The sequence below is a fragment of the Oryx dammah genome, unplaced genomic scaffold (genome assembly GCF_014754425.2).
Source record: "Oryx dammah isolate SB20612 unplaced genomic scaffold, SCBI_Odam_1.1 HiC_scaffold_26, whole genome shotgun sequence".
Classification (NCBI taxonomy): domain Eukaryota; kingdom Metazoa; phylum Chordata; class Mammalia; order Artiodactyla; family Bovidae; genus Oryx; species Oryx dammah.
This window is the reverse complement of record NW_024070210.1, coordinates 88237035-88264990: the sequence shown is the minus strand read 5'-3', so window position 1 is coordinate 88264990 and position 27956 is coordinate 88237035. Positions and strand designations below refer to the sequence as shown.

Genomic DNA, 27956 nt, shown 5'->3' with positions numbered 1-27956 from the left:
ATGGGGAAATTGATCAGGATGGGGGCACAGGAGAGGCGGTCCCTCTGGCCAAAGCGGCTTCATTGGAGTCGCCCCCTCTTCCTATTGGGAATGTTGATCATAGGTTCCACCTACCAGTACCTGACGAGCCCACAGGGCCTCCCCACACTGTGGGCAGCAGTCTCTTCCCAACACCCTCTAAAAGTAGCCAGCCGGGACCTTTCCAACAAGGAGATGATGATGGTGAGCAGTGAGACTTCAAAATCTAGCTCTGAAATGGAGGTTGAGGCATGGGCACCCGAAGCCACAGCAGGCAAAGATGGAACAACACCTGGCAGAGCAATGAAGAACACCCCCAGTACACCTAGAAGAACAGCCAGCATCACTCCAACGATACCCAAGAATAACTACAACCCAACACCAACAGGCACAGGAAAAGTTAAGGAAGACACCTCAGCCACACCCAGTGGAGAACTGAATCACTACTCTCGAAGCAGACCAATGGTAAATAGTTATATCCCCGTGACACCCAGGGGAGAAGTAAAGAGCTCCCGCCCAACTCAATCCAGGGGAAAGGTGGAGAAATACTCCCCATCCCCACTTGGTAGAATGGTAAACAGTTATGCCCCATCTACACTCATGACGATGCCAAGGAGCCATGGGATCACCCCCAGAACAACAGTGAAAGACCGTGAAATTATGGCAACCAAGAAAACGCTGGTGACCAGCCCCTCCAAGAGACTAGTGGAGAAAACCACCCCAGCTCCTCTCAAGGAAATAAATAACACCCCAACTTTCCTGTTCAGTGGCTTAGAAACAGACACCTTGACTTCTCCGAGAAATGTGGTAGAAAAGAAGACCCTAACTACCCCCAGAAGAGTGGACAGTAATATCTCAACCAACCACCAGGGGTTGGTGGGGAAAAACAATCTGACAACACCCCAAGGAATGGTCCTGGAGCACACTGTGGCCGTCTCTGAGGGGCAAGTGACAATAAGCACCGTGACACGCAGCAGCCCAGCAGAAACCAAGGCTTCTACTGATGCTTGGAAAGTCAGGAATCCCTTGTCCAGAACCAGTGCACCAACCATCAGAATATCCTCAACCACCTTCAGGGGGCTTTTGAAGAACCCTTCCAAAGCACCCAGCACCCCAGCAACTCCCAGAGTCAGGGCAAATCCGACCATTCAGGTCCGCCACTGCCTGGTGGTGGAGCCAGCCCCAGTTGCACCCACTGCCCCCTCCCCAAGTTGGACAACAGCTGCGATCCCAGAGATTCCTAGTCCCTCAGGACAGCCAGACCTGCACCCCAAGGCAGAGTACCCCCGAGACCTGTTCAGTGTGGAGGAGCGGAGGCAGGGCTGGGTGGTCCTGCACATCTTCGGCATGATGTATGTGTTTGTAGCCTTGGCCATCGTTTGTGACGAGTACTTTGTCCCTGCCCTGGGCGTCATCACAGACAAGCTGCAGATCTCTGAGGATGTGGCAGGCGCTACATTCATGGCTGCTGGAGGCTCTGCCCCCGAGCTCTTCACCTCCCTCATTGGCGTCTTCATCTCCCATAGCAATGTGGGCATCGGCACCATAGTGGGCTCTGCGGTGTTCAACATCCTCTTTGTCATTGGCACTTGTGCCCTCTTCTCCCGGGAGATCCTCAACCTCACCTGGTGGCCCTTGTTCCGTGACATCACCTTCTACATCTTTGACCTAATGATGCTCATCCTCTTCTTCCTGGATAGCCTTATTGCGTGGTGGGAGAGCATGCTACTGCTGCTGGCTTATGCCTTCTATGTGTTCACCATGAAGTGGAACAAACAGCTCGAGCTCTGGGTGAAGGAGCAGCTCAACAAGAGGCCAGTGGCCAAGGTCATGGCCCTAGGAGACCTCAGCAAGGTAAGAGCAGGTTGGCTCAGGCTTGTTTAGCCCCTTTTGGGCAAAAGAACCAAAGGCGGGGGGGAAGGCAGGGACTGAAGAATGAAAAATGCTGGATCAGACCTCAAGAGATGAGTGAGTGTTCTGGTTCCCTCGCAATTCATTCAATATTTATAGAGTCCTATTCTCTGCCAGTTGCCATGCTGGGCCTTTGCAAGAATGACCTTGGGTCAACACCTAGTCATCACATAAAATGGTTATTATTATGATCCCCCATTGGCAAGGGAAGAAACTGAGGCCTAATGAAGTTAAAGCACTTGTTCAATGTCATAGGGAAAATAGGTGGTGGAGCTAGGATGAACCCAGGTTGGTTAGATTGGGTCTTCAGAAATGACATTTGAGCTGGGCTTTGGGGAATGTCCAAGGAGATATCAGGCAGGGAAAAATGATAATCTTTTCCATGTGCATGGTGTTTAGGGTTTATCTAGCACCCTTACTTTCAATTAATCCTGTTTGTTCACATTCCAGACCTGGGGGAGCGGGGCTGGTAGCTTGGTTAGGGTCTGAGAAGGAGGAGGTTATTTGAGTTTGGTTTGGTTTTTAAAATATTGGAGATGGGAGCTCCTCTCATCCACTGACAGGCCAGCCTTGGGTGTAGAGCTCTGTTTTGGTGCTGACTGGAGATCAGATATTAAGAGCTCCAACTCGGGCTTTCGTCTGACTCCACAGTTCCGTTCCAAGAATTTCTCTGCCTCTGTGAGGGACCTTGCTAAATTCATTGCTTGAGTCAATAATCTGGACAGTGCAATTTATTTATTTATTTATTTTAATGTATTTATTTATTTTTTATTTTACTTTACAATTCTGTATTGGTTTTGCCATACATTGACATGAACCCACCATGGGTGTACATGCGTTCCCAAAGGGTTCATGTTTGGACAGTGCAATTTAACTGGAGAAGTGATCTCTAAACATCCATCCCAAAGTTTTTTGTTCCTTGAGACTCAAAAGTGAGAGGACCCTAGGGAACACAGACCTCACTTTTCTCATGCTCCTAAAGGTGAGTTTGGGCAAAGGTTGGCTCATGACCTGCCTATTTCAGATCTCAGAGAAGCTACTAGTGTGAGCAGAATTTTTCGTGCAAAGAGCAGAAGGACTTAGCTGCTTAATCCAGCACAATTTTGATGAGTGGGCAGGATGGAGACCAAACTCAGCAGTACATCTTAGAGCTATGTGGTACAAAGGAAATGAAATGCAGTTCCTTTAGGACTTCTGAGATAACATGTGGTGTTCAGAGCATGGAACTGAGTTGGGAAATGTGGGTTCTAATCCAAGGCCCCCTCTAACTATTTGACCTTGGACAGACCCCTTCCCATCTCTGGGGGAAATGACAGAGTCCAGCTAATCATGAAAAGGTTCTGTTTAACTCTATCATTCATTGTTAATGTCCTGTGTCTAAGCGAGTTCAGTTCTGGCAGGCCCAACACAGTGGTTATCTATCTGATTAACTTACCTTCAATTAGTATATTTGTGTGGTGGCCCCAAAAGGAGAAATATCCTGCCCAAGTTTGGATAGCCGGAAGGCTTCCAAACTGGAATGGGAACCTCGTATCCTAACTTTCCAGATGACTGCTCTAAGAAGCCAGAGGCTTCAAAAAGAAAGGGAGACTCAGAGCATTACCTCATTTAAACAAACAGGGGCCTCTCTCCTAACGAAGTTGTCAGGGCAGGCTTTTCTGAAGGTGGCTGTGAAACCTGGTACTGTTTTCTGGGAAAGCATCTGTGGTTTGGTGTATGTTAGACAAACAGTTTTCAAAATGCCTCTGACTTTCCTCCCAGTCCTTCGTAGCAATTCTGTTTTCATTTAAACTCTGCAAATTCTCAATTTTCCATTTTATCAGAACTAGAGAAAGCTTGCTAAGCAAGTAAAGTATAATTGTGATTTCAAAAGAGAATTTGTAACTTACTTAAAAGACTGTTCAAGGTCTTTAGTAGCAGCTCTTTGCCAAGCAGTGAGAGCAGTGCTAATTACAACTGCTCTTATCTAGTTATTAAAGCGGATCCAGTATGAATTTTAATTAACAGCATTATTAAAAGAAAAAAAAAACAGGTTGAAATACTGGCTGTCCTTGACAGTAAATTTGTATTTATTTAAAATTGAAAGCCTATAGTGAGGACTTTCTGGCACGAACAGCTGCCTTCTAAAAATTAGTGCAAATAACTAAAAAGCTATAACTATTTAGAAACAGATTTTGAAAACATGTGAATTTGCAGTTTCACCCCAGGTTTCTTATAGCCAGAGAGAGGGGCAACTACCTTTGCTTGTATTGTTAATGTCTGTGTTTGGCTGCCCAAGACCTGTGATCATGTTCAGTTCAATTCAGTTCAGCCGCTCAGTCGTGTCCGACTCTTTGCGACCCCATGAATCAGGGAGATAAATTAACCTGCCCTTCACTAACAGACTGAGGCAAGCTATTCTGTTTGAATTCTTCAAGGATTCTCTGAAAATCCAATCTTTGATCTGTGTTTTTCTTTTCTTTTCTTTTCTTTTTTGGCCATGCCGAGCAACATCAGGATCTCAGTTCCCCAACCAGTTCTGAACCTGGGCCATGGCAGTGAAAGCCCAGAATCCTAACCAGTAGGCCACCAGAGAACTCCCGTCTTGCAGGGTTTTACTGAGAAGTTGTTGATATGATGTATGTATGTCACAGGGCCTCCACCAGTGTGGATTCCTTTCCCTACTCCCTTTTCTGTGTTGGTACTCATTTTTGTGATTTATGCAAGGGTGTGTACTCACCCCTGCAAATTACCTTACTTTAACTATGAAACTTTAACTCAGAAAATGAGCTTGCCTTGTATGTCACTCACACTGACCTATCAGTTTACACCTCTTCCCTGACTGATGGGTCCCTTTGAGCATCACCTGGAGAAGGCAGGGAAACTAGGCTTAGTAAGTCAGCCACGCCCCAAAGGTAAGGAAGTAAGAAGTAGGGAAGGGGCAGACAGTGGTCAGGAGTCAAGGAGGAGGAGGGCTGGGGAGAAGTCAGAGCCACAACTGCTCAGGAAGTTTAAGCAGGGCAAAGAGAAGTAGAGGGCAATGGGAGCCAGCTCCCAGGAACAGGAAAGACACTTGGACCTCTCCCTTCCTCTCATGGTAGCCGGGGGTGAGGTGTGGTCACAGGATTAGGCTCATCATTGCTATTAAATAGGGGAAATAATCTTTGTGTCTCCCAAAGGGCTAAGCTTGATGCCTCATCCCTAGCAGAAGCTCTGCAAGTATTTGGTTGTTTCCTTAGGGAAACAACCTGTTCCTCTAACAGGTCAGGGTCTCTGGTTTACAGAGAAAAGGGAGTAGGGAAAGGAATCCACATTTGTAGAGGGCCTGTAACATACGTACATCACCTCAGCGACTTTTCAGTAGAACCCTGCAAGACGGGAGTTCTCTGGTGGCCTAGTGGTTAGGATTCTGGGCTTTCACGACCAAGACCCAGGTTCAGACTCTGGTTGGGGAACTGAGATCCTGCATGTTGCTTGGCATGGCCAAAAAAGAAAAGAAAAAAAATAAACACCTCTGTGAGAATAGATAGTGATTGCCATTTTGCAGCTCAGAGGCTTGGAGAAGATAAGTAACTCAGCCAAAGTTGATAACTAGCTGGTGGTCCTTGTCACAGTTCATGAGCCTGTTTATCTGGGTTTTAACCCTGTTTCCTCTGATAACTTTCCCTGTTACCCTGGGAAAGTCAGTGCAACTTGATAAACCTATATTACTGAGCACTTAGATGAAAAGCAGTAAAAGGGACAGGCATAGACAAAAGCTACTGTAAAGGGGACATTGTGCAAAGTGCTACAAAGTTGTTTTGCTCTTCTTCCATATCTCACGCTGTTCATCTGTAAAGTGAATAGGATGAACTAGGGCAGGGTTTGGCAGACTTTTACTGTAAAGGGCCAGACAGTAAATATTTTAGGCTTTTGCAGGCCATATAGTCTCTATCACAACTAGTCAACTCTGTCACCATAGCCTGACAGCAGCCACAGATGATAAGTAAACAAATAGGAATGCCCTGTGGTGTTTTCCTGAGAGTTGTCCCACCTGAACAATTTGAAGATGTAAGATCAGCATAGAACAATTCATTTTTTTAATAAAATATTCACCCAGCTGTTATCTGTGGAGTTTCTCAGCTAGAGGAGCTTTCACTTTTTATTCTGCTCTGATAATCTAGAATCAGAATAAAGTGGGGTTTTTTTTTGTGTGTGTGTGAATGATTCTAGTCAGAGTTCACACTTGAAAATATTTCCAGAAAAAAAAAATGATGTAGTATCAAACACAGACACATAGTAACTAGAGTCTTTCTTTTAACACTGGCTGCAAAAAAAAATCAAAGCTAAGAATATTTCAGACAACATTGTCAAACTGATATGTATTGGTTTGAGAGTGCCTTTTATGAACCCAATAAAGAAATGGTAAATGTTTGTATAGTTATCAACACAGTCTAACTTAGCTTGCTCTGAAACTTTTGTACCTGCGTTTGAAGCTATCAGTGTTATTTGTTCTGGTCCCAAATAATAAATATCTGACCTTCCTTGACCATGCATAGTTGCAGAAAACTGGAGTTGAGGCTCTAACCTGGCTAAAACGCCTTATTGTGCTTGAAGGATGTTGGGCCCTTCTTTGTAGAGAGAGCTGCAGGCTTAGGTAGAAAGAACCGGCGGTCTGCATGAGATGCTGGCTGGCGAGACAGCCCTTCGCCACAGAGCACGAGAGGTGAAAAGGTATGCAAGATGGGGAATGAGACTGGTCCAGGCTCCTTTGGAAACCGTATCCTCATTCTGCCCCCGAGCATACTTCAGAGTGTGGAACCCCAGGAAGAGGTCTGTCACTCTTTTCTTCAGGGTGCTACGGGCTGTTTTCTTCCTGGCAGGTAAAAAAAACAACAGGAACCCCAAGCAGACAAACCTGGTGTCTCTTTAGGAACCAGTCTTCCCTTTCCTGTCAGGGTTCACATTTATTCCAGTGCCTGCGCTGCCAGCCAGCCAGCTGTCTGCTGTGAACAAGCAGCAGCCCCCAGCGCCCTTCCTGCCTCTGTGGGCCTGCCTTTGCCAGCTTGCAGGTAATTCATTGTGCTCCCGAAGCACTCACCCTAGTTAGTCTGAGGGGTTCCCTCCTCTGTTTTTCTCTCTCTCTCTCTTTTATTTTTTGGCTGCAGCATGCGGCTTGTGGGATCTTAGTTCCGTAACCAGGAATCAAACCCAGGCCCTTGGCAGTGAGAGCATGGAGTCCTAACCACTGGACCACCAAGAGTGCCTTAAATTCTTAAATAATAGTCAGCTTCCCCCTAGTTATCAGGAAAATATGGCAAGAATCAAATGCTCAGTGTTAAGGCTTCTTTTCCTCCTAAAATTCTCTTAAGCTTTCAGCATTCATCTGCTGCTGGGCGCTAGCAGAGGACAAAATGACTCATAAGAAACAAGCAAATATTAACAGAAAAACTCAAACATCTGATCGCACATTTAGAATGACTTATTTTTTTTAATAGATGTGTGTAAAATCTCTTCTAGAGATTTTATATCTACTCATACAACAGGGTAATCTTTTTTTCCCTAGTGTACGTGATGGGATTAAATATGAATTTAGGTAATCATGTGAATGTGAATGTGAAGTCGCTCAGTTGTGTCCGACTCTTTGTGACCCCATGGACTGTAGCCTACCAGGCTCCTCTGTCCATGGGATTTTCCAGGCAATAGTACTGGAGTGGGTTGCCATTTCCTTCTCCAAGGGATCTTCCCAACCCAGGGATCGAACCCAGGTCTCCCACATTGTAGACAGACGCTTTACCGTCTGAGCCACCAGGGAAGAAAACAGCATGACTTCTAGATGCTCCGCCACCTGAATAAACTGGAAATATAAAACTGACAGAAAATGCTTTAATTTGGGGGAGTGGGCACGTGGATGATAGACAAGTAAAATAAGTTAACATATTTCCGAGTATGAAAAGTGCTGTGAAGACAATAAGCAGTGCACGTGATGGAGAGTGAAGGTAGTGGGCCCCCCGTCAGCCAGGAAGAGCAAGGGAGGCCTCCTGGAGGAGAAGTCCAAGTAGACGTGCAGAATGAGGATTCTTCTGGATTTCTTCCCCATGCTCCATAAGGGACGACGAGGAAACATTTGCAAAGACTCAGAGCAGGGACAGACCTTGATGCATTCATTAGAGGAAAGAATTAGAGGTCAGGATTCTTGCCTGGGGAATCGCATGGAGCCGGGAGCCTGCAGGCTACAGTCCATTGAGTTGCAAAGAGTGGGGATACAACTTAGCAGCTAAATAGCAACAGTAGATACTTAGTGAGTAAGGGGAGAGTTGCTTCATCAGGGCCCTGTGCTTGACATACGGAGTTTGGGTTTTATCTGAAATTCAGTGGGAAATGATGTAATGAGGAATCGTATTTAAAAGGTCACTACCTAACTGCTGTGTATAAAGTGAATGGTGGGTGTGATAGGGTGGAAGCAGGGAGTCCAGTTAGGACGTTATTGTAGGTATCCAGCATTGTGTATATCTTTTGAGAGGTATTTTGAAGACAGAATCACCTGGACTTGGTGGTACTGTGGATGTGGATGTGGAGGGCCAGTGAGAGCGAGGCAAGGAGTTGGCTTGAGCAGCGGGGTGGATGGTGGCGCCATCTAGTGAGAAAAGTACGAGTATGGGAAGAACAGGTTCCGGGGAGACAAGTTCCCACCCTGGAATGAGTTTGAGGGTTTATGTCACCTCCAAGTGGATGCTTCTGAGAGGCAGTTGCACAAATGGACTTAAAGCTTATGAACAAGGTCAGGGCTGGAAGTAGAAATTTGTGAATTACCAACAAATGTATGGTTATTACAATCAAGGACCAGCTGATGCTACTCTGAAAGAGAGGGAGAGGGAGAGGGGTAGAGAGAGAGTTTAGGATTAAGCCCTAAAGAATTCCAGTGTTTGTTTATTTGGCAAACATTTATGGACTCTCTTTATCAGAGACCTGTGTAGGAACTGGGGATACAGTCAGAAATAAGGCACAGTCCCAGCCCACAAGCGGCTCAGCCTGTCAGAGGAACAGGAGTTGATCCAGGTTTTGTGGGGTCTGACACTCTTTAAGAAAAGGAATATAAAACCATTGCTACAGAATTAAACATGAGGCCTTGGAAGGGTTTGTGTAGGGGAGAGATGGACCCTGAGGTTTAAGCTTTATCAGTTCTGTGGTAAATTCCCCTTAGTGGGGAAGACAGAAAAGTAAGACTAAACTTTACCGTATCATGTGTAATGATAGAGTTAAGGAAGGCTTCATAGGGGAGGTGATGCTTAGCTGAATCTTGAAGGACAAGCAGGGGTTGGCTGACGGAGGACGGGATAGGAGTCTCCTGGGCGTGTGTAAAGGCCAGTGCAGCTTCACCCTCTCTCCTTCCCCTGGCCTTTATGCATGTCAAGGCATGTCTTTAAATAGTAAACAAAAAAAGCAGGTGAAACTAATTTTAATAATGCACTTCTAGCTACTGAGTTCTTGAAGTGAGGCTAGTCTGAATTGCGATGTGCTGTAAGTATGAAAGGGTTTCAGAGGGTTAGTTTGAAAAAAAGGGGCTTCCCAGGTGTTTCAGTGGTAAAGAATCTGCCTGCCAGTGCAGGAGATGTGGGTTCAGTTTCTGGGTTGGGATGATCCCCTGGAGGAGGAAATGGCAACCCACTCCAGTAATTCTTGCCTGGGAAATGCCATGAACAGAGGAGCCTGGCGGGCTGTAGTCCATGGGGTCTCAAAGAGTTGGACATGATTGAGCAACTGAGCACGCATGTATGAGAAAAAAGGTCAAATTTTTTGTTAACATCTTAAAGTTAATTACAAGTTGAACTATAATTTTGATATATTGAGTTAAAGTACATTATTAAAATTAATTTCACCTGTTTCTTTTACTGTTTAAAAATGTGACCACTAAAAAAATTAAAATTACATATGTGGCTTGCATTCTGTTGCTATCAGGCAAACACTGGACTATAGGTGAGCAGGAGGCTAGAATATGCTTTGCTAAGGAGACTCCCCCCTGAGGACATTGAGCCCCCAAGGTGCAGGGAAGGGACATGATGTCCTTCTCTCAGAAAATCACTCTGGCTGAGGGGTGAACAATGAACCAGAAGAACAGACCAGGAGTCAGGAGGTTGTTAGGGGACGGTAGGCAGGAGAAGAGAGAAATGAGGCCACATTTGAGGACTTTCAGGAGCTAGGTCTGACAGGTGTACATGAGCTGTGGGGGCAGGGATTGGGGCAGACTTTCAGGTGTCCAGCCTAGACAAATGAGTGGATCAGGGTGCTAGACTGTATTCAGTGAAGTTACGGCTCAGACCAGGGATTTAGAAAATCTTTATTGAATGAATGTCTAAAAGAATATCACAGACTCGCATGCACAGTTTAGGAACTGTGTCTTGGATGATCTAGAAAGGGAGAGGTGTGATCACCTGCTCCGTCGGTGGGAGATGGGAACTGGAGGTCAGGAGGACAAGCCCTTGAGGGGTTGCCCTGTTTGCCACCATTCCCGTGAGCAAGGGACCCTGCCGCTCATCCTCATCAAGATGCCTCACAGGTGTTGGGGGATTGGCTGGTATGAAAGATGTCTTTAGTTTCCTCAGCCTCTTGGTTAGTTTTCATGAGGAGGGCTGGTGGGGCTGAAGAAAGAGGGGGATGATTGGTGTGGTGTGAGAGGTTCATGGGAGAATGTGTTTGTAATAAGGGCATACTCTGAAAGCACCTCATTGCCGGTGCCAGTACCCATATATGGACCCATCTGTCACACTGAAATGTAGGCAGACGTTTCCATCCATTTACCTGAAATGTCTGTAGTTTGAAACAGAGCCACTAGGAAATATAAATTAGACTCCATGTGATTTAGTAAAAGTAACACCAAAACAAACCTCTGAAAAGAGATTAGGAGATGGGGAATTCTGGCACTATTGTTGTGAGTATGGGCAGGTCACAGACCCCTTCTGCATTTCCGTCTTGTTATCTACCAAGATAGCAATAATACTAGTCTTGTCTGTTTCATAGAATTAGTATCAAGTGAGAAAATGCATGTGAAGGGCTTCAGAAAGTTAGAAGTGCCTACTGAGGGTAGCAGACGATATATACAATGAAGACTGAACCCACTGAGAAGTACTTTGATTTAAATAAGTCTGAATGGAAGAGAAATCACCAGGCCTGTGCTCCTTGGGGCAAAAGTCAGTCTCTCCTTTACTTTTGTGGACAGAACCACTCATCCCAAAGGGTAGCTTGGCCGCTCATATTTCTCAGAACTCCCTGGTGAGAATCGGACATCATAAATAGTGAGGTGGCTGGGTTGTGGGGTTTGGTGCTGTAACCTTCTGTATCCCAATGAAAGAGCGAATTTGTCCAAAAAATCCACAATGCCCCCTTCATAATCATACTGGTTGTTTCTATTTTATTTCATTCGTTGTATGTTCGTTCATCCATTCAACAGTGTGTGTCCAAGCTTTCAAACCTCTACCACCCTTCAAAGAGTACCTAGATTTCACCTGCTTTTCAGAGGTTTCCACGTCCATCCTAGCACAGCACCTTTATCTGTGTCTCTCACTTCTTTAGGCACATTCTGCGTGGTCATGTGTTGGTGTTATCGTTGGTCTTGATTCTTTTCTGTAGCTAGAATCCGCAACACCTTTGTATCCCCGCAACACTAGCACAGTTCCAGATAGACAGCAGGTGCTCAAAATAGGAACTGAATGATGAGCAAGTTGGGTGGGTAAATGTTGGGTAGCCCCGAATCAGGCAGCGTTTTCTATATTTTCTGATCAGGCGGAGATGGGAGTGTAATAAGTCCAGTTCTGCTTCTTGCCATGGAGGTTGATGGGATGGCAGAGGCAGTGCTAAGGTAAAGACCATTCCTGGGGGAGGCCATTGGTGACTGTTCACTCATTCAGCCAGTATTTACTGAACCCTTGCTAAATGCCAGGCAGCATTCTTATGCTTGGCATATAAGCAGGTATCATAAATGAAATAGATAGTCTATCTTTAAGGTTTTAGTGGGACAGTCAATTTATTTGTGTTTGCCAGCATACAAATGAAAGTGAAGTGTTAGTCGCTCAGTCGTGCCTGACTCTTTGGGACCCCATGGACTGCAGCCTGCCAGGCTCCTCTGTCCATGGGATTCTCTAGGCAAGAATACTGGGGTGGATTGCCATTTCCTTCTCCAGGGGATCTTCCCGATCTGGGGATTGAACCCAGGTCTCCTGCATTGCAGACAGATTCTGTACTGTCTGAGCCACCAGGGTATCCCATACAAATAGCATACAAATAAATTGGGGAAAGAGCTATGAAGGAAAAGAAGAGGCGTCCATAACAGAGGATTAGATGCACACCCTCGCTTCCTGGAGGAAGATGGCATATAAATGCAGACCTGAGCCATGGCGGGTGGGAAAGAGGGCTCCAAACAGAGGAGGAGGGACCATGTGATGCGGGTGAAGAGGGTGGCGCCGAGGGGCTGAAAGACAGTGTAGCTGGGTTCCTGCGCCTCAGCAAGTGGACACATTTGACTGGGAATGCATGCAGACTGAAGCCAGACTGTGGAAGTCCAGGCTGGGACATGTTAGAAACATTTTCTGAGGCCAGGTTATGTCTGGGTATGTTTCTGTGTTTCCGCACGAGGGCTCCCTAGAGAGAGAGGGAAGTAGGGAGGAAGGGGGAGGGTCTCTCTAAACATCTTGTGATTCCTGTCCCTGTTTGCAGCTGGGCGATGGGACAGTTGTGGTGGATGAGCAGCAGGATAACAAGAAGCTGAAGGTGGGTGCCATGTGGAGTCTGCCCAGTGGGCCACTGCAGGGTTTCAGAGGACGACCACAGACCCGGGGCGCTGTGGCCCAGAAGCCGGGGATCCTGGGCTGGACTCAAGCCTGGGAAGCTCCTGGGAACTTCCTGGAAGCTCCTGGAACTTCCAGGAGCTCCTGGAACTCCTGTCAGGGTGAGCAGGGAGGGAGCCAGAGGGACTGTCACCTCCAGGTGGCGTTGGAGGGGGCGCTAGCTTGGGAGCTAAGCCCAGAATGTCACTGCTCACTGCCTGTGTGAGCATGGGCCTCAGATTCTGCATCAGTAAAATGTCTGGACTAGACAAACTCAAGTCCCACTTTGTAGCTCCAACACTCTGGTCTAAAAGCCGAATTACTTGTGGCTTTGGAATGCCCTAGAACTAAGAGAAACATACAAAGGGCGGGGCAAAGGGATCTGAGGTTTCTGAAAAACTATGTCTTAGCTGCCTTTGGCCTGTGGGGCATTTGGGAAGAAGTTTGAGGACCTTAGAAGAGGCTGGGTGCTGAATGAAACTTGCCCCATCCTCAGAAAATTCCTAGGACTGTTGTGAAGTATTGTGTGACCATAGCCACTAGATGGCAGAAGCGGTCAGATCCAGAGGGCTAGAGGAGGACCGAGCAAGCAGTTCGTCTGACTTTGGATGTTTCCTTGTAAATCAGATGGTGTTTCTGTGTGTGTCACTAGTGTAAAAAAATGAACAAAAAATCCAACCGAGTCAATTTAAAGATCAGATTGGCTTTATTCAGTAATTCCTGAATTGGGCAGCATCCCATTTAGCAAATAGAAAGGAGTTCCAGGTTGCTTCAGGCAAGGTCACCTTCCTTTGGGGGATAGCAAGGGTCTCTCAGTAGATCACCTCACTAGTGTGCTAACCAGGTCTTTCCAGACTAACTGGTTCAGAGTACGTTCCTGGGAGGGGCTGAAACTGCTGTTAGGTTAGGTATCTTATGTTTCAGTTTGGTGATGTGAGCAGAGCACAAGTGACTCCATTTTGGGCCTTTGGTCTCTTTTTTAACGCTACGAATGAGTATGTGTCACGTCTGTGTGTCTGCATATACAGATGTGTGTATGTGTGTACCTGTGAAGCTCTCTTGAGCACATGGGTAGAAAAGAAAGGGCTGGATTCCGAAGACCTGGGTCCTCGTCTTAACTCTTTCACTGATGCCCCAAAGATGGATAAGCACTCGGCCTTGTTGACTTTTCGGTTTTTCCTGTAGGTGGGGATCACAGCCTTGCTTGTCTCCGGGGCTGGGGCAGTGACAGAGCACCAGGATGTTCTTTGTGGACTGTCAGGGGCCGTGCGCATGCACAGTGGGGCTGTCTGTGAGGTGTGTGGGTGAGACTGTTTCTTAGAGGGTGGACTTGCAGGGATGGACCATCCCTCAGGAATGTGGTGTCCTTAATATACATCGTCTGCTCCCTGTCAGCAGCTTGGGGAATGACTTGGTATGTAGAATTAACCAGTCATGGAAGAGTTGAGGGGAGGCTGAGAAGGGAAGCACTGTAACTCTCCTGTTGAGGTGAAGGGAGAGGGGACGCCAAGATAAGGCTCTGATCTTCACTTTCCATGAGTCCCCCCATGGTGCCTCCGCTGGCTCGGACAGGGGCCCACTGAGGCCTGTGCGGCTCTTTCCTGCTCAGCTGGCGTCTGTGCTGACCCGAGGGAGCAGCTCGGCCTCTCTACACAACAGCACTATCCGCAGCACCATCTACCAGCTGATGCTCCACAGCCTGGACCCTCTGGGGGAAGGTAAGCAAGGCCTGCCCAGCCCTGCGTGGTCTCCCTGTCCACTCCTCTTCTGAGCTGGACAGAACTGGGGCTTGTGAAGCGCAGAGGCAGTGGAGTGAGGGCGGGAGAGGGTAGGTGGCAAGGGCAGGCGGTCGGGGAAGCCTCACCCAGAGGACCCTGAGGAGCTGAGGCCCTTCGTTACGCACATCCTGCTACCTCCCTGTCTCTTTGTCCCGCCTGCGTAATGGAAGGGTTCATCTGCAGTGAGTGAGGCTGTGAGGGTCGCGTGCCCTGCACTGGTCTCCATGGGGGCTACCCTCAGTGACTTCCTGCAAAGCCCACTCCCATGAGTTAGCCCCGATGTCCCACAGAGTCTCCAGCCAGATAGTGTGGCCAAGGTTGCTTCTGGGGGCACCTCCTGCGGGGCCCCACGGCTGGAAGTTCTGGCTGGTACCTTCCTTTGCTCTGTATTTAGCTCTGGAGTCCTAGGAAGCTGGCTGACCCCTCCCTCAGCCAGGAATCCCAAAGGACACCCTGAGAGCCAGCAGGACCACTTCTGGGAGTCGTGAGGGTCCAAAGTGCAGTGGAGGCTAAAGTCCAACTTGACAAATGATAGAAACAGCTGAGAGTCTCACCAACCACCTATCGCATCTCGCCTATTGCCCCACTTCCTCAGAGAGCCGTCTTGGACATGCTTTGCAGGCCCCGAAGGGCACTCTCAGGTACACTCCTATTCTCTAGGGGCGCCTCTGTCTCTGGGACGCTGGTGCAGAACTGGAGCCAGGCAGGAGGCCCATCAGAGAAAGTGGACTTTTGGGCAGAAGCCAAGGAGTGCAGTTGGGCAGGAGGTTGAGGCCTGAGCTGAATGTGACACCAGAGACTGACCCGTGAGGCCCAGGGACAGATTTTAGGGGCTTCAGATTTCTCAGACCCTGAAGCATGTTCTTCACACAGGATATTGGTTGTTTAAGACAAGCATATTGTACTGGGAAAAGTAGAGTCAAAGATAAGGTGATCAAACCTTCACTACAAAATCTTGAAGGAGAGCCTCCAAAGACATTGGGAGAGGCCACCCCCATGTCAGCTCCAAAAAAACAGCACCCCTGGGGTTTTGGGGTGCAGTCTGCAGCATTGGCCGCCTGCGGGTGGTCAGTGCTGGGGGTGTATCTGGCCAGGGCACCGTGAAGGAAGCTGTTTCCCTGGGTTAGGCCTGGCTCTCTTTGTGGAACTGTTGGCTCTAGTAAAGTCCTAAAGATAAAGACTTCTTCCTGAATGGGCCTTCAGGGGCCCCTGCCTGAGCCTCTTCCGTGACCAGTAGCTGCCCGCTGGCCTACTTGTCCTAACAGGATTATGTGAAGTCCAGGCCGTGCCCAGGCCAGGCCGAGGTCAGAGGAGATTGATACTAAGAAGATGATCCGGCCACGCTGAGAGCTGAGAAGCCACGTGAGGAAACAAGCGCTAGGGGAGCCAGTGACAGTCATCCCCGGGAAGACAAGCATGTCTTGTGTGGGTGTGTGGCGGGTGTGCAGCGGCCCTCCCGGGGAAGGTTTGCTGATGTTGCTGGAGTGCGGCCCTGCTCAGAGAAGCTGGCCCTGATCCTGCACCCCGAGAGTCCTTCCAGGAGGGGCTGGGATGAAGGCCTTTATTCCCAGCACTTTCCAGACACGTTTGTGTTTCTGTATGCTATTTTCAGATGGCTGTCCAGATGTTTCTACCCTTTCCAGGTGTTCCAGCTCTTTCCACAGAGCTGATCCGTGGTCTGAACTCTTACCCTGGGCAGCAGCTTTACCTCTCTAGTACCTCATGCTTCTTCTGGTGATTTCACATGGACGTGTGCGTGTGTATATGAAAGAGATGAAGAAACAGAGAAAGGCCCTGAAGCTGACCTGCATTCCTTAGTGGCGTGGGAAGTGAGAGGTTAGGGCGTGTAATGAAGAAAAAGAAGAAAGAGGGAAACTTGGTTTTCTTGCCAGCCCCTCCAGGCAACAGTCCACAGGTATTCTTGGCACCAGGACTGGGGCCAGGGGAGCCCTTGGAAAAGGTATGTGTTGTTCAGCAGAAGACTGCAGTGCTTGAACAGTGTCCATGGGGGCACTGAAGCTGTCTGCGTGAGGGAGGCAGTGGAGTACCCACTTCCCGACATTTCAGTTCTGATGGGACCTGCTGAGCAGGCCCACCGGGACAGGATGCTTCAAGGGATCACACGTGCCGGAGTGATGGCTCTGTGGGGTGGAGCCAGTTGCCAGAGGCAGCTGCAGCTGAACCACCCTGATTGCTCAGGAGACAGGTTGAGAGAAGGAAACTCCAGACCTGCTTCTGCTTCTGGACCCAGGCAGAGTTGGATTCCCAAATCTTCAGTGTGCTGGCGTTCTGGACCGGAGGATCTTCGGGGTCCCTTCTAACTCAGACCTTCTGGAATCCTGGGCCTCCGCGGTGCAGAATTGCGGGTGGAACAGCTGCTCTCAGCGAGTGTTGTCAGCTCATCATAACACTTATGTAGTATCTTGTAGCTGCCAGGCGCTGATTTAAGCATGTCCGTATATAAATTCTTGTATTCCTCCAACAACTCTGTTAAGATTTTATAGGTGAGGAATCTGAGGTACAGAGGATCACCCTGCTGGATCCATAGCTAGCAAGTGGCAGAACTAGGATTCAAACCCAGGCATCTGGCTCCAAACCCTAAGCTGACATGGCAATATTTAATGCAGCAGTTAAAGTATTTCTGTTTATTTTGTCCCTTGGACCCCCACATCAGTGTTCTGAGTATATCATATTGTTGCTTCTTTAGAGAGGGGACACTGAGGTGTAGCGGGGGTGCTCAGGCTTCCCCAAGTCACCCACCACCCACGGGGCACCAGCCTGGACCCCAGATAGACCCACGGCTTTGCTTTGTCGTTGTGCCCTTGTCCTCACCTTGCGGCCAGCCCGGCTGTGAGGAGGGCCCTCCTGAGCCCCTGCAGCTCAGGCTCGTGCCTCTCAGCTGAAACCACAGCGCTTCGCATGTTGCCTGGAACATAGTCATTGAAAGAGAGTTGGCTTCCCCATGTTTCTTTTCTGGAAATCAGGACAGCACTGTTCTGTGCATGATGCCCTGTGGACCACCAGCAAAGCATAAGGCGTGCACAGGGGTCTGGAAAGAGGCTCTGCGGGGGTTCCAGGTGTCTGAGGTCGAAAGGAGTGTGACAGGAGCTTGATGGTCCGTCATTTCCCTTTCCCACTGGAGAGGGGAGGCTTATGAGCATAGCCACCAGGAGTGCCCTGGAGCCAGAGCAGAGCTTCTAGTAACTTCATAGATGGTAGACTGCAGACCTTCCAGGAGTTGCAGGAACACCTCCCTGTCGTGATTTCCCCATCCCCTGCCCATTGCAGACATCACCAGTGAGTCATGCTCTGCAACCAAGCTTGGAGCAGAATTCTCAGTTCAGCACTCAGGCAGCCATCACTTGAGTTCATAAAGGACATAAATACTATTTGTTGCCCCCAAGTCTAACCATGTCATTTTATCAGAAAAGAAGCAGGCCTAGAGCGGGGAAGTGACTAGCTGAAGGTCATAGCTAGTTAGTCACAGTGTAGGGAATTTAAGGCAAAACTTTGGGAACTGGGCACTGTGAATAGGCCTAGGAGGACCAGAGTCTGCATGTTGCAACTTCCAGGCCAGACTCTTTCCACCCACTTCAGCTGCTCTGGCTGTCAGCTGACCAGGCTAGCTGAAGGGTGTAGCAGGGACACTGCAGTCCGGATAAGACGTGTTTCCTTTCTCATTCACAGCCCGGCCCTCCAAGGACAAGGAGGAGGAGACCTTGATTCAGGAGGCAAAAGCCATGCCTCAGGCCAAAGCAGAGAGCAAACCAGAAGGTGAGAGGATGGTGAGACCAGTTGGTTTTCTCCTGCCACCTTCCTGACTCCTGTCACCCAGGGTCTGGGCGTGCCTTCTGCCCTCTCTGGGCCAGTCAGCTGGAGTGATGAGCTAGCGCTGCCCCGTGCCCGCTGTCATCCAGCCTCCTCCTTCCACTGCGCTCCCTGCCTGACGCGGGTGCAGGCCCGAGGGCAGCTCTGTGCAGCTCCTTCTGTACTCTCCTCACATAGGGTAGGCAAGGCCTGGCGAGGGTGTTGAACTTCTTTGCTAAATCTTGTCCCAGATGAGAGTCTGTTGGACTCTGTTTCTTCTTCCTGTCGCTTCTACACAAGGACTCTGCCACTAGGGAATTGGTCTGAGACCAGCAACCCCAGTAATGGAGGGCCGTCAGGGGTCTGGTGACACAGAAGTCCAGCATCCGTGTGGCAGCCGGGACGAGGGACTGAGACAGCTCTGCACAGCACCCCAGGCCTGCCTCATCCACCCAGCAGGCAGGTACAGCAGCATTGTTCCCACTCTGTAGACAAGGATACTGAAGCTCAGGGAGATCAAGTGGCTTGCCCAGAGCCAGGTAGCCAAGAAGTGAGAGAGCGTGTTCCTAAACCCAGATCTCCAGACTTTGCGATTCTCTTTCCCGCCGTGCTATTCCAAGGCTCCCTAGCTGCTGCCTTGGAAAGCAATGGGCTCCTCTCCATGTAGCTGGTTAGGGGGAAGGGCCAGGCGCTGAGGGCTGGGGCTTTGCCCTCTCCTCCAAGCTGTTCACAGTATCCTTGGCCACAGTGCCAGGATGTGAACGCCTGGAAATCCAGGGAGAGTGAGGAGAGCAGCTGCCAGCTGTCCTCATGTGCAGACATCTCTGTGGACAGGATGGGAACGATTCACATCACATCATTTTCCTTCTCCGGTTGATGGGGAGTGCCCCAAACAGACCTTCTGAGACCCTGAAGTGGACAAATCCAATAGCCCTGTAGCCACTCCCACCATCTCTGCCAACTGCCCTCAGCACTCAGCACACTCTTCTGACCTATCCCATGTTTATCCTTTAAAGAGGAGGAGCCGGCCAAGCTCCCTACGGTCACGGTCACACCAGCCCCTGCTCCATACGTCAAGGGAGATCAGGAGGAGGATCCTGGCAGTCAGGTAGGCACAAGCCTCTTCCCAGGTGGTGGAATTTGAGAGGCCCAGAGAAGCACTTGCCATCCAAAAGTCAGTCCTTCCTCGAAGGTTGGAAATGGCTGTTGGAGGTTCATTCCTCTGGGGTAAGCATTGCCCTTTCTTTGAAGATCACTGTAATACCTCAGTATGAGTGAGATAATATGTATGAGAATATGTTGCCGGCTGTCGCATGCTGTAAAAACGTGAGAGTAACTGTTGGGCGGTGGTGGTGGTGGGGTGTTCTGTCAGGCGCTAGGGTACAGTAGAACCAGGCAGTGTGAAGCACAGAGCGAGGATTGCTGGGCAAAGGCCTTAGGACCTTCCAAGGTGCCTCAGCCTGGCCCACAGGCTTCCTGATTTCTGACACTGCTGCCTTTACAGTCTCACAGCCTCTCTTCCACCTTGCTGCAACCACACTGAACTTCTTGTCTCCATGCTTTTTACCTCCAGGCCTTGCTTCACATGGCCTTCTCCCTCCAGAATGCCCCTTTCCCCTTCATCTTCATATATCCTAATCTCACCCATTCCTCCAAGCTAGTGTAAATGCCTCTTTTGCCACAAAGCTTCCTTGACCCCACAGTGTGAATGCCCATGGTGCTCTCTTCCTCTCTGAGGGCCCTCACTGCCTTTCCTGTACTCTATTTGAGTCTCTCCGAGTGCCCCTGCGAGGTGGTGAGATTCCGGAAGGCAGGATCCGAGTCTGAGTGGTCTCTGTCCCCACTGCTCCCCTCCCCTCCCGCCCCAGAAACAGTACTCTGCATGTGCTCAGTGAGGGGTCAGTGACTGACAGTAAATGTGCATTTAGTTTACAGATTCCAGCCCTGACATTCTCCTCTACTGGACACCCAGGAGCACTCAATTATATCTCATCCTTAAGTCAGCAACTTTGGGTTCAGTGTCTAAGACATCTTCAGTGGTAACGTGAGTGTCCTGAGTAGGCCAGTTACAGCTGGCTTAAGTAAAAGGAATTGAGAGGATACAGAGGTGTCTCCTGGGACCCCAGGTCAAGAAGTGAAACTTGGTCCCACAGTGAGTTGGACCTAGGTCTGGGAAGGCACCTGTGGCCCTGCTGGCCTCCCTGCATGTCCCACCCTCCCTCATGTCCTCCTCCGTGTGCAGGCTTTGTCACTCCTGGCAGCTGACTCCATTGCTTCCTTATTAGCACATGGAGACCTAAACTACTACCCCAGTCCTCCAGTCCACAATGCGATCAACCAGTGACTGGCTCCCTGTCTCAGAAGACAGCGAATCCATTCAAACCGGGGCACAGGTCAGGGGTCAAGCCTATGTCCAGTCAACTGTGGCAGGGAGAGTGGGGTGCTTTGACTGCAACATGGGCGAAGGAGCCACCTGTCAGGGACTATTGGGGTTGACAGTTCTCAGAGAAGAGGATGTTATTGATTTAAATGACTTGTCATTTTCTCCAGATTAGCTTGGGGAAGGGAGGGCAGGAATTATTCATTCCCATCTGAAAGCACAAGCCTCATGGATATTAATATTTAACTTCTTCTTTGGGTGGTCTGAACCCTGGTTGCATATTAAAATAATTCGGGGAAACTTTTAAAAAAACCACCCAGGGCCCACTCTCAACCAGTGAAGTCAGGATATCTAGGGTGGGTCCTTGGGCATGAATGTCTTTAAATCCTCTAGGTGATTTTAATATGCTGCAGAGTTTAGAATCACTGAGCACCCACTGGGGATTGGCAGTGTCATGAAATTTGTTACAGATGATGTACTTCATGAGCACACAGCCTGGGTCATTTACTCAAGGGATTGTATCAGCACATTGTGGAGTTGCTCAGTCGCGTCCAACTCTTTGCGACCCTGTGGACCATAGCCTACCAGGCTTCTCCGTCCATGGGATTCTCCAGGCAAGAATACTGGAATGGGTTACCATTTCCTTTTCCAGGGGATCTTCCCGACCCAGGGATCAAATCTGGGCCTCCCATGAGGCAGCCGCTTTAACCTCTGAGCCACCAGGGAAGCCCTGCTATAAGTTATTAGGAGCCTAATCTGAGGACCCTAAGAATCAATGGCTTATAGAGATGTGGAGTCCGTCCATGGTACCCAAACACGTCTACAGATGCTCTTATTAGAAGTACTTGGCAGCATATGAAAATAGATTTCTGGTTTTCAGTCCTGCTTCAGTTGGTTCAGTGGGGCAAGGAAGTCTGTATTTCTAATAAGCTACCAGGTTTGGGAACCAAATATCTCATTCAGTCCTGGCATTTGGGGAGCAGGGTAGCTTGGTGGTGAAGAGGCGTTGGACGATTCACGTTCAAATCCCAGCTTCATTACTGACAAACTGTGTGGACCACGAGTAGGTTATTTAACTACTCTGTACCATTGCTTCATCTGTCAGATGGGTTTAGTTCTGTCTGTATGATAAATTATTTGACTCAGGAAACCTACCAAGTGCTAGTTGTTGTTGTTATTATTATGCTACTTAGCATGATGCCCGGCACATAAAAACCTTCAATGAATTGGTATCATCATCATAATTTTACACATATAATATAGCAGTTGAGTTTTAGATGGACTCAGAAATGTGATGTAACCGCCAAACATGCCATTTTAGGCAACATTAATGGAAGCATCGTATCTAAAATAAGGGGCATGATAATCCTGTTGGATTCTGTGAGGTGTTATTTTAGAAACTTCCTCATGGGATACAAGCTAACTAGAATGAGTTCATCAAGAAGGGGAGGATGCTATAGGACATAGCATGGGGAACCATAGAAGGGCCTGGGAATCTTCAACTCAGGGAAGAGAGGCTGTCTCTGTACGGAGAGTGTTCTTTGTGGCTCCAAAAAGCAAACCTATACACAGGGGGTGGAACTTTGGTATAAATTTTGGACTTCAAACCAATCAGAGTTGTCAGGAACTGCTTTACATGGTGAGTTCTCCATCCCTAGAAATCATCAAATAAAGACAGGACTGCATAGGAGTATTATAAAGGGAATTTTGCTGAATGATTGCACTTGTTTCTTCCTCAAACTCAAGCTTTTAGATTCATTCTGAGAACAACAACAAAAAACTGGTGGGGAGAAACGGGAAAGGGAACAAGCAGAGCAGTCATTTCCCATTAATCTGTTGCTTTTGGATTGCAGGGAGTAGGGGCCGAAGCTGAGAGCACAGGTGAAAGGACAGGTGGCGAGGTGGAAGCTCCTGCTGAAGGTGAAAGTGGAGAGCAAAGTGGAGGTGACGCTGCATTAGAAGGTGAAAGTGAAGGAAAAGGAGAGAATGAAAGTGAAGGTGACATCCTGGCAGAAAGGAGAGGAGGTGATGAAGATGAAGGTGAAATCCAGGCAGGAGAAGGTGGTGAAGTGGAAGGTGATGAAGATGAAGGTGAAATCCAGGCAGGAGAAGGTGGTGAAATGAAAGGTGATGCTGGTGAAGTGGAAGGTGATGGAGATGAAGGTGAAATCCAGGCAGGAGAAGGTGAAACTGGAGAGCAGGAATTGAATGCTGAAATTCAAGGTGAAGCCAAAGATGACGAGGAAGGTGTAGACGGTGAAGGGGGAGGTGATGGAGGTGACAATGAAGATGAGGAAGATGAGGAAGATGAAGAAGAGGAAGACGAAGAGGAAGACGAAGAGGAAGATGAAGAAGATGAAGAGGAGGAGGAAGAGGAAAATGAGCAGCCTTTGTCCCTGGAATGGCCTGAGACCAGGCGGAAGCAAGCCATTTACCTCTTTCTCCTGCCCATTGTGTTCCCGCTGTGGCTGACGGTTCCCGACGTCCGGAGGCTGGTGGGTTTGCCCAGCTGTCCCCAAGTCGCCTATCCTTAGGGAAGCTCTGGGGTCTGTCCACATGTCCACTCAAGAGGAGGGGGATGATAGGGCAAACCAGCTTGTTGGGGCTCAACCACAGAGGGTCTGGGATGGAACTTGCAGCTCTAGAGGGGACCATGCCCCTAAGGGACATACTGATGGACTTGGGAGGCCCTGGAATGAGTTTGTTTCCACCACCATAAGCAACGTGAAATAATCTCTCCTTAAATTCTGTTTTTTGATTTGAATATGGGAATGAGGCCATTGCACCCAAGTGCTATTTCTACTCTGTATTCCTGTTTATAGGGAAATGTCTGACTAACGTACTCCACCCAAAGGGGAACCATATTCTGTCTCTGGGGCCAGAGGGGGCCAGAGTGGGGAGAAGTTGCTGAAGTCAAACCAAATACCCAGATTGGCTGGTCCTAGTGCAAGCAAATAGCCCTCTTCATTTTGTCAGTGCTGAACCCCCCGTCTAGTCTCATCTAGAGTAGGCCACTAAGCCCATCCTTTTCGAGGTCCTCCCTGGAGACAGAGGTCAGACATCTCCACATCATCTCCGTCACTCCTCCCGCAGAGCTCCTGGGGCTCTCTCAGAAGGGCCAGAGCCCGTTAGCCTCTGCAACTTATTTCTCTTCCTTTTCAAACTTTCAAACAGGAGGCTAAGAAGTTTTTTGTTATCACCTTCCTGGGATCCATCCTGTGGATAGCCATGTTCTCATACCTCATGGTTTGGTGGGCTCACCAGGTGAGTGTGGGGCAGGAACTAAATCCTGCATCCGTGGGCCAAAAGGACTTTTTTCCTTCTGGGTGAATTTCTGGCACCCAGGGAATGGCGAGCACCAAGTGAATTTGTAGTTCATACATTGTTTGTAAAGGCTTAAAAGTAGACTTTATACTTTATATATATGCAGTACTTTTCATGCAGGGCTCTTCTGTCCTCTGTTCACACTGCCATCTGACAGAAGGCCCTTCTCAACCTGATGCAGCTGACCACTCATTAGCCTTATTCCCTGCTTTCTGTCCTGCCTCGGCCACTTCTCTCCACCCGGTGAGGCCGTACACACTAGAGAGAGCAAGCTGTTTTGCCTCCTTCCTGGCGTTAGTCAGTCTTCTTGAGTGTGCATGGCCTTTCTCCTCTACCTGGGACACTGCACTCAGCACAGAGCTTTATTACTGTTTACATGCTTTTCTCTTTCTCCCTAGCTGTGAGTTTTGCATGGCCCTACTAACTCAGGCCAAGGGAACATTAACTCTGAGGAAGGTGATGGTTTTGCACAAAGTAGTATATGGTTAGCACTTCAAAGAGTAGGGTCAGTGTTGCACTGTTCACACTTCTGCCTCCAGCCTCTAAAAACTGCCTGGCACATGGCAGGTGTCTGTGGCTCTGGGAAGGGAAATATACCTGAACAGGCCTTTGGAGGAGCAGTTCTTCTGGGAAGGTAGAGGTGTTGTGGTTAGAATGACAGTAAGTGGTAATCATAGATGGACTTGAGTCAGGTTAGAAAAGAGCAGCAGCATCCTCTGAAGCCTTGAGCAGAGGCCCTGTTCTTTCTCTCCATGGCCCGTCTCCCCAGCTGTGAGTTTTGCATGACCCTACCTCACTCAGGCCAAGGGAATATTAACTCTGAGGAAGGTGATGGTTTTGCACAAAGTAGTATATGGTTGGCACTTCAAAGAGCCTCAGATTTTTCACCTGCTGTTGCCATGGTTTCTCCATTTACCAGGTTGGTGAAACAATAGGGATTTCTGAAGAGATCATGGGTTTGACAATCCTAGCAGCAGGCACATCAATTCCTGACCTCATCACCAGTGTGATTGTCGCTCGGAAAGGCCTGGGAGACATGGCTGTGTCAAGCTCCGTGGGCAGTAACATATTTGATATCACCGTGGGGTGAGTGACAAACTGGCTTTTCTAAGGCATATCATGGCTGGAAAACACTGTGTTAGCTCTGTCCACTCACTATACATGGAATAAAACGGCGTTATTGGCTTCCACAAGGTAACAAAGTATCCTCCTTTCATTCATCACAGCCAGAAGGATAATAGAAGGAAAATGCTGCCTGAAATCTGACTGGAATTTATGGATAAATTGAAAACCGAAGTCCATTAAATTCCATTACCAAATACAGTCAAATGCTTGGCTCATTGACCCCCCAAGGTGGTGGAGGTGGGGTTGGAAGGAGCAATGACTTCCTGTCTTACTTCCTGGTATTCCTGCTCCTTTGCATTTGGACTCCTGCCTGCTCAGAGGGTCTAAAAGGCATTTTGTATAAACAAGTAAATGCTGCTTCTGCAGGGATTTGCCTGCCGGCTCCTCCCAGCTCCGTCACAGCACTGTGCCTGTTTTCACTTCCCTAGTCGCCTCCAGGATTTGGGTGTGGCTGTGATTTTTTTTTCATTTGAATTTGTTTATGTGTGTGTTTGCAGGGTGGAGCAGGTTAAAGGGCTGAGGAGAGCCCGAACTACTAACAAGTGTCAGGAAATATCCTGAGCTAGGCCTTATCGTAAGGATTTAGATTTAGGTTAGTCATACAGAACCCACAAAGTATGAAGGAAACAATTCAGACCCAGAAAACCTGTTTTAATCTAGGGTTTCGTTACTATCTGTGAGTATTGGGTACATAATTTTAATTTCCCTGGACCTGAGTTTTCTGTGGCAACCCACTCCAGTACCCCTGCCTGGAAAACCCCATGGACAAAAGAGCCTGATAGGCTACTCCATGGGGTCAGAGAGTCAGACGACTGAGCGACTTCACTTTCTTCATTTTCTAACCTTTGACATGAATATTTTCTATTTCATGTTTGTGTAAAAATAAGTGCTTTGTAAATTGTGCAGTACTGTTGTGTACGTGGGACTATCATTGACATAAAGAACATTCACACCGTTTCTTCTGTCTTGCAGCCTGCCCCTTCCTTGGATGCTTTTCTCTCTCATCAATGGATTGCAGCCTGTTGCTGTCAGTAGCAACGGCTTGTTCTGTGCAATTGTTTTGCTTTTTCTCATGCTCCTGTTTGTGATCTCTTCAATTGCATTATGCAAGTGGAGAATGAACAAGGTCCTGGGCTTCACCATGTTCCTCCTGTATTTCGTATTCCTGATAATCAGTGTGATGCTGGAAGATCGAATCATATCCTGCCCTGTATCTGTCTGAGTCAGAGTCACTGTTGCTCCAAATGGACATGGATCAGAAAACCACGCCAGAAGTTACTGCACCTCTCGTCACATTTAAGAACGAACGAACCTGATCTGGGAGAGGGAAGTGAGTGGCCAAGAACCTCTGATGTGGGTGTGATGGGGGCTGAACTTTATCCTTGGAAGCATCTGCAGCTCATTGCGGATTAGGACTCTGGAGGGGTGGTGTTCCTACCACCCCTTCAAGGAGGCCAAGAAGGGCCTGAGTCAGAGGCTTTTCTAAAATGAGATAACTGGGAGTGAGGGTTGGGACAGGCATCATAGCAATAAGACGAGCACCCATGTGACAGTTGCCTGATTATTCCTGAAGGGCAGCTGAGCCCAAACAGGCAGGTGTGGTCTCACCCTCCTGGCCCTTGCCCCAGCACCTGCTGCCATTTGCTGTCTCTTCTGCTGTTCAAAGTACGTGCTTCTATCAGGTTTGTACTCCTTACAGTTCAGTTATTGGTGAGTTTAAGGGGATGAAATCTATAGAGTAAAAAAAAAAGTGTAACAAGAATCAATTATCATTACACATCATAGTCCAGTAAAATGTGTATCAATGTTTTACAGCTTTTTCAAAGGAGGACATTTGCTCTCATTGTTGCATTTCTGAAAAGTCAAAGTAAGCAGCCCAAGAAATTATAATTTGCCATTCAGTTGGAAGGTGTGGATATTAGGGGAGGAAAACTATTCTGAGGGTCATTTAAAAATACGTACTTACCCAAGTTTGTGTGGTCTCCATCACGTGGGCACCTTGAGCAATGAGACATTCTAACAGAGCTGTCCTGGCTGTGCCCCACCCCTCTCATATTCTCACCTAACAGTGAGAGCTGCTGCCAGTGAAGGAGAAGCAAAGTAATTTTTAAAGAGAGTCTTAAAGTCAGTAGATCCAAATCTGGTTTACAAAGCAAGAGATCCAGTGGGGCAATGCTATTTTTGTATGTCATCTGAGACGGGATTATAAGCAGGAAGATTGATTTCTTGTGTGGATTACAAGTGGATATTAAGGCGATTACAAAGGAGAAATGCTTAACACAGTGCCAAGATGGAGAGGAAAAAAAGTGTTACTACCTTCAAGGTAGCTGGTGTAAAGTACACCTGTGTTTTTAAAAAATTTTAAACATTTCATGTAGAAGCCGAAATGCTTGTATATTAAATATTCCTGCTTGCTGCCTTTTACTGGCATCAAGTTAAGGGGCACATTAAAAATGAAACAGTGCTATGTCACTGGTTATGAAGCAGAAGGAGCTCAGGTGAATGTCGTTTATGACAGTAAATACGGCTTTAATTACCAACATGAGAGGATTCACTGAAGACTAGAAGATAGCCGGACAGATGTACATGGGAAAAAAACTGAACATTTTGGTGTTGAAGGGCTGTTTTCAAAGTACTTTAGTCCCTAATCCATCTCCTAAAATGGGCTGGTTAATTTAATTCATGGCCTTACTACTCCCAAGATTCACCTTGTTTGGAAATGACTTTTACTAAATTTCAATAAATTGTGAGTCCCAATGATCTTTTATTTTACAAAAATGGATGTGTTCGTGGCTCCAGAGAAGACTGATGAATACAGGATCGTATTCAAATTCC

At 48.1% G+C, this 27956-nt stretch overlaps 1 protein-coding gene across 1 annotated transcript; it reads left to right on the top strand.

Moving 5' to 3' along the window:
- Positions 1-27878, top strand: SLC24A1 (solute carrier family 24 member 1). Its single transcript, XM_040225838.1, has 9 exons — positions 1-1872; positions 12598-12651; positions 14317-14425; positions 18173-18259; positions 19309-19400; positions 22526-23167; positions 23847-23936; positions 24916-25082; positions 26094-27878. The coding sequence occupies exons 1-9, from the start codon at positions 1-3 to the stop codon at positions 26341-26343; spliced, it is 3363 nt and encodes a 1120-aa protein (XP_040081772.1). The 3' UTR covers positions 26344-27878.
- Positions 27879-27956: the final 78 nt, after the last annotated feature.

What these genes read in the sequence shown, in the direction of transcription:
- SLC24A1 (XM_040225838.1), top strand. Translation starts at nt 1, where the DNA reads ATGGGGAAATTGATCAGGATGGGGGCACAGGAGAGGCGGTCCCTCTGG. An exon ending in CCTGGACCCTCTGGGGGAAG is followed by an intron (nt 14,426 to 18,172) that starts GTAAGCAAGGCC and finishes TCTCATTCACAG; the next exon opens with CCCGGCCCTCCAAGGACAAG. An exon ending in AGGAGGATCCTGGCAGTCAG is followed by an intron (nt 19,401 to 22,525) that starts GTAGGCACAAGC and finishes TTTGGATTGCAG; the next exon opens with GGAGTAGGGGCCGAAGCTGA.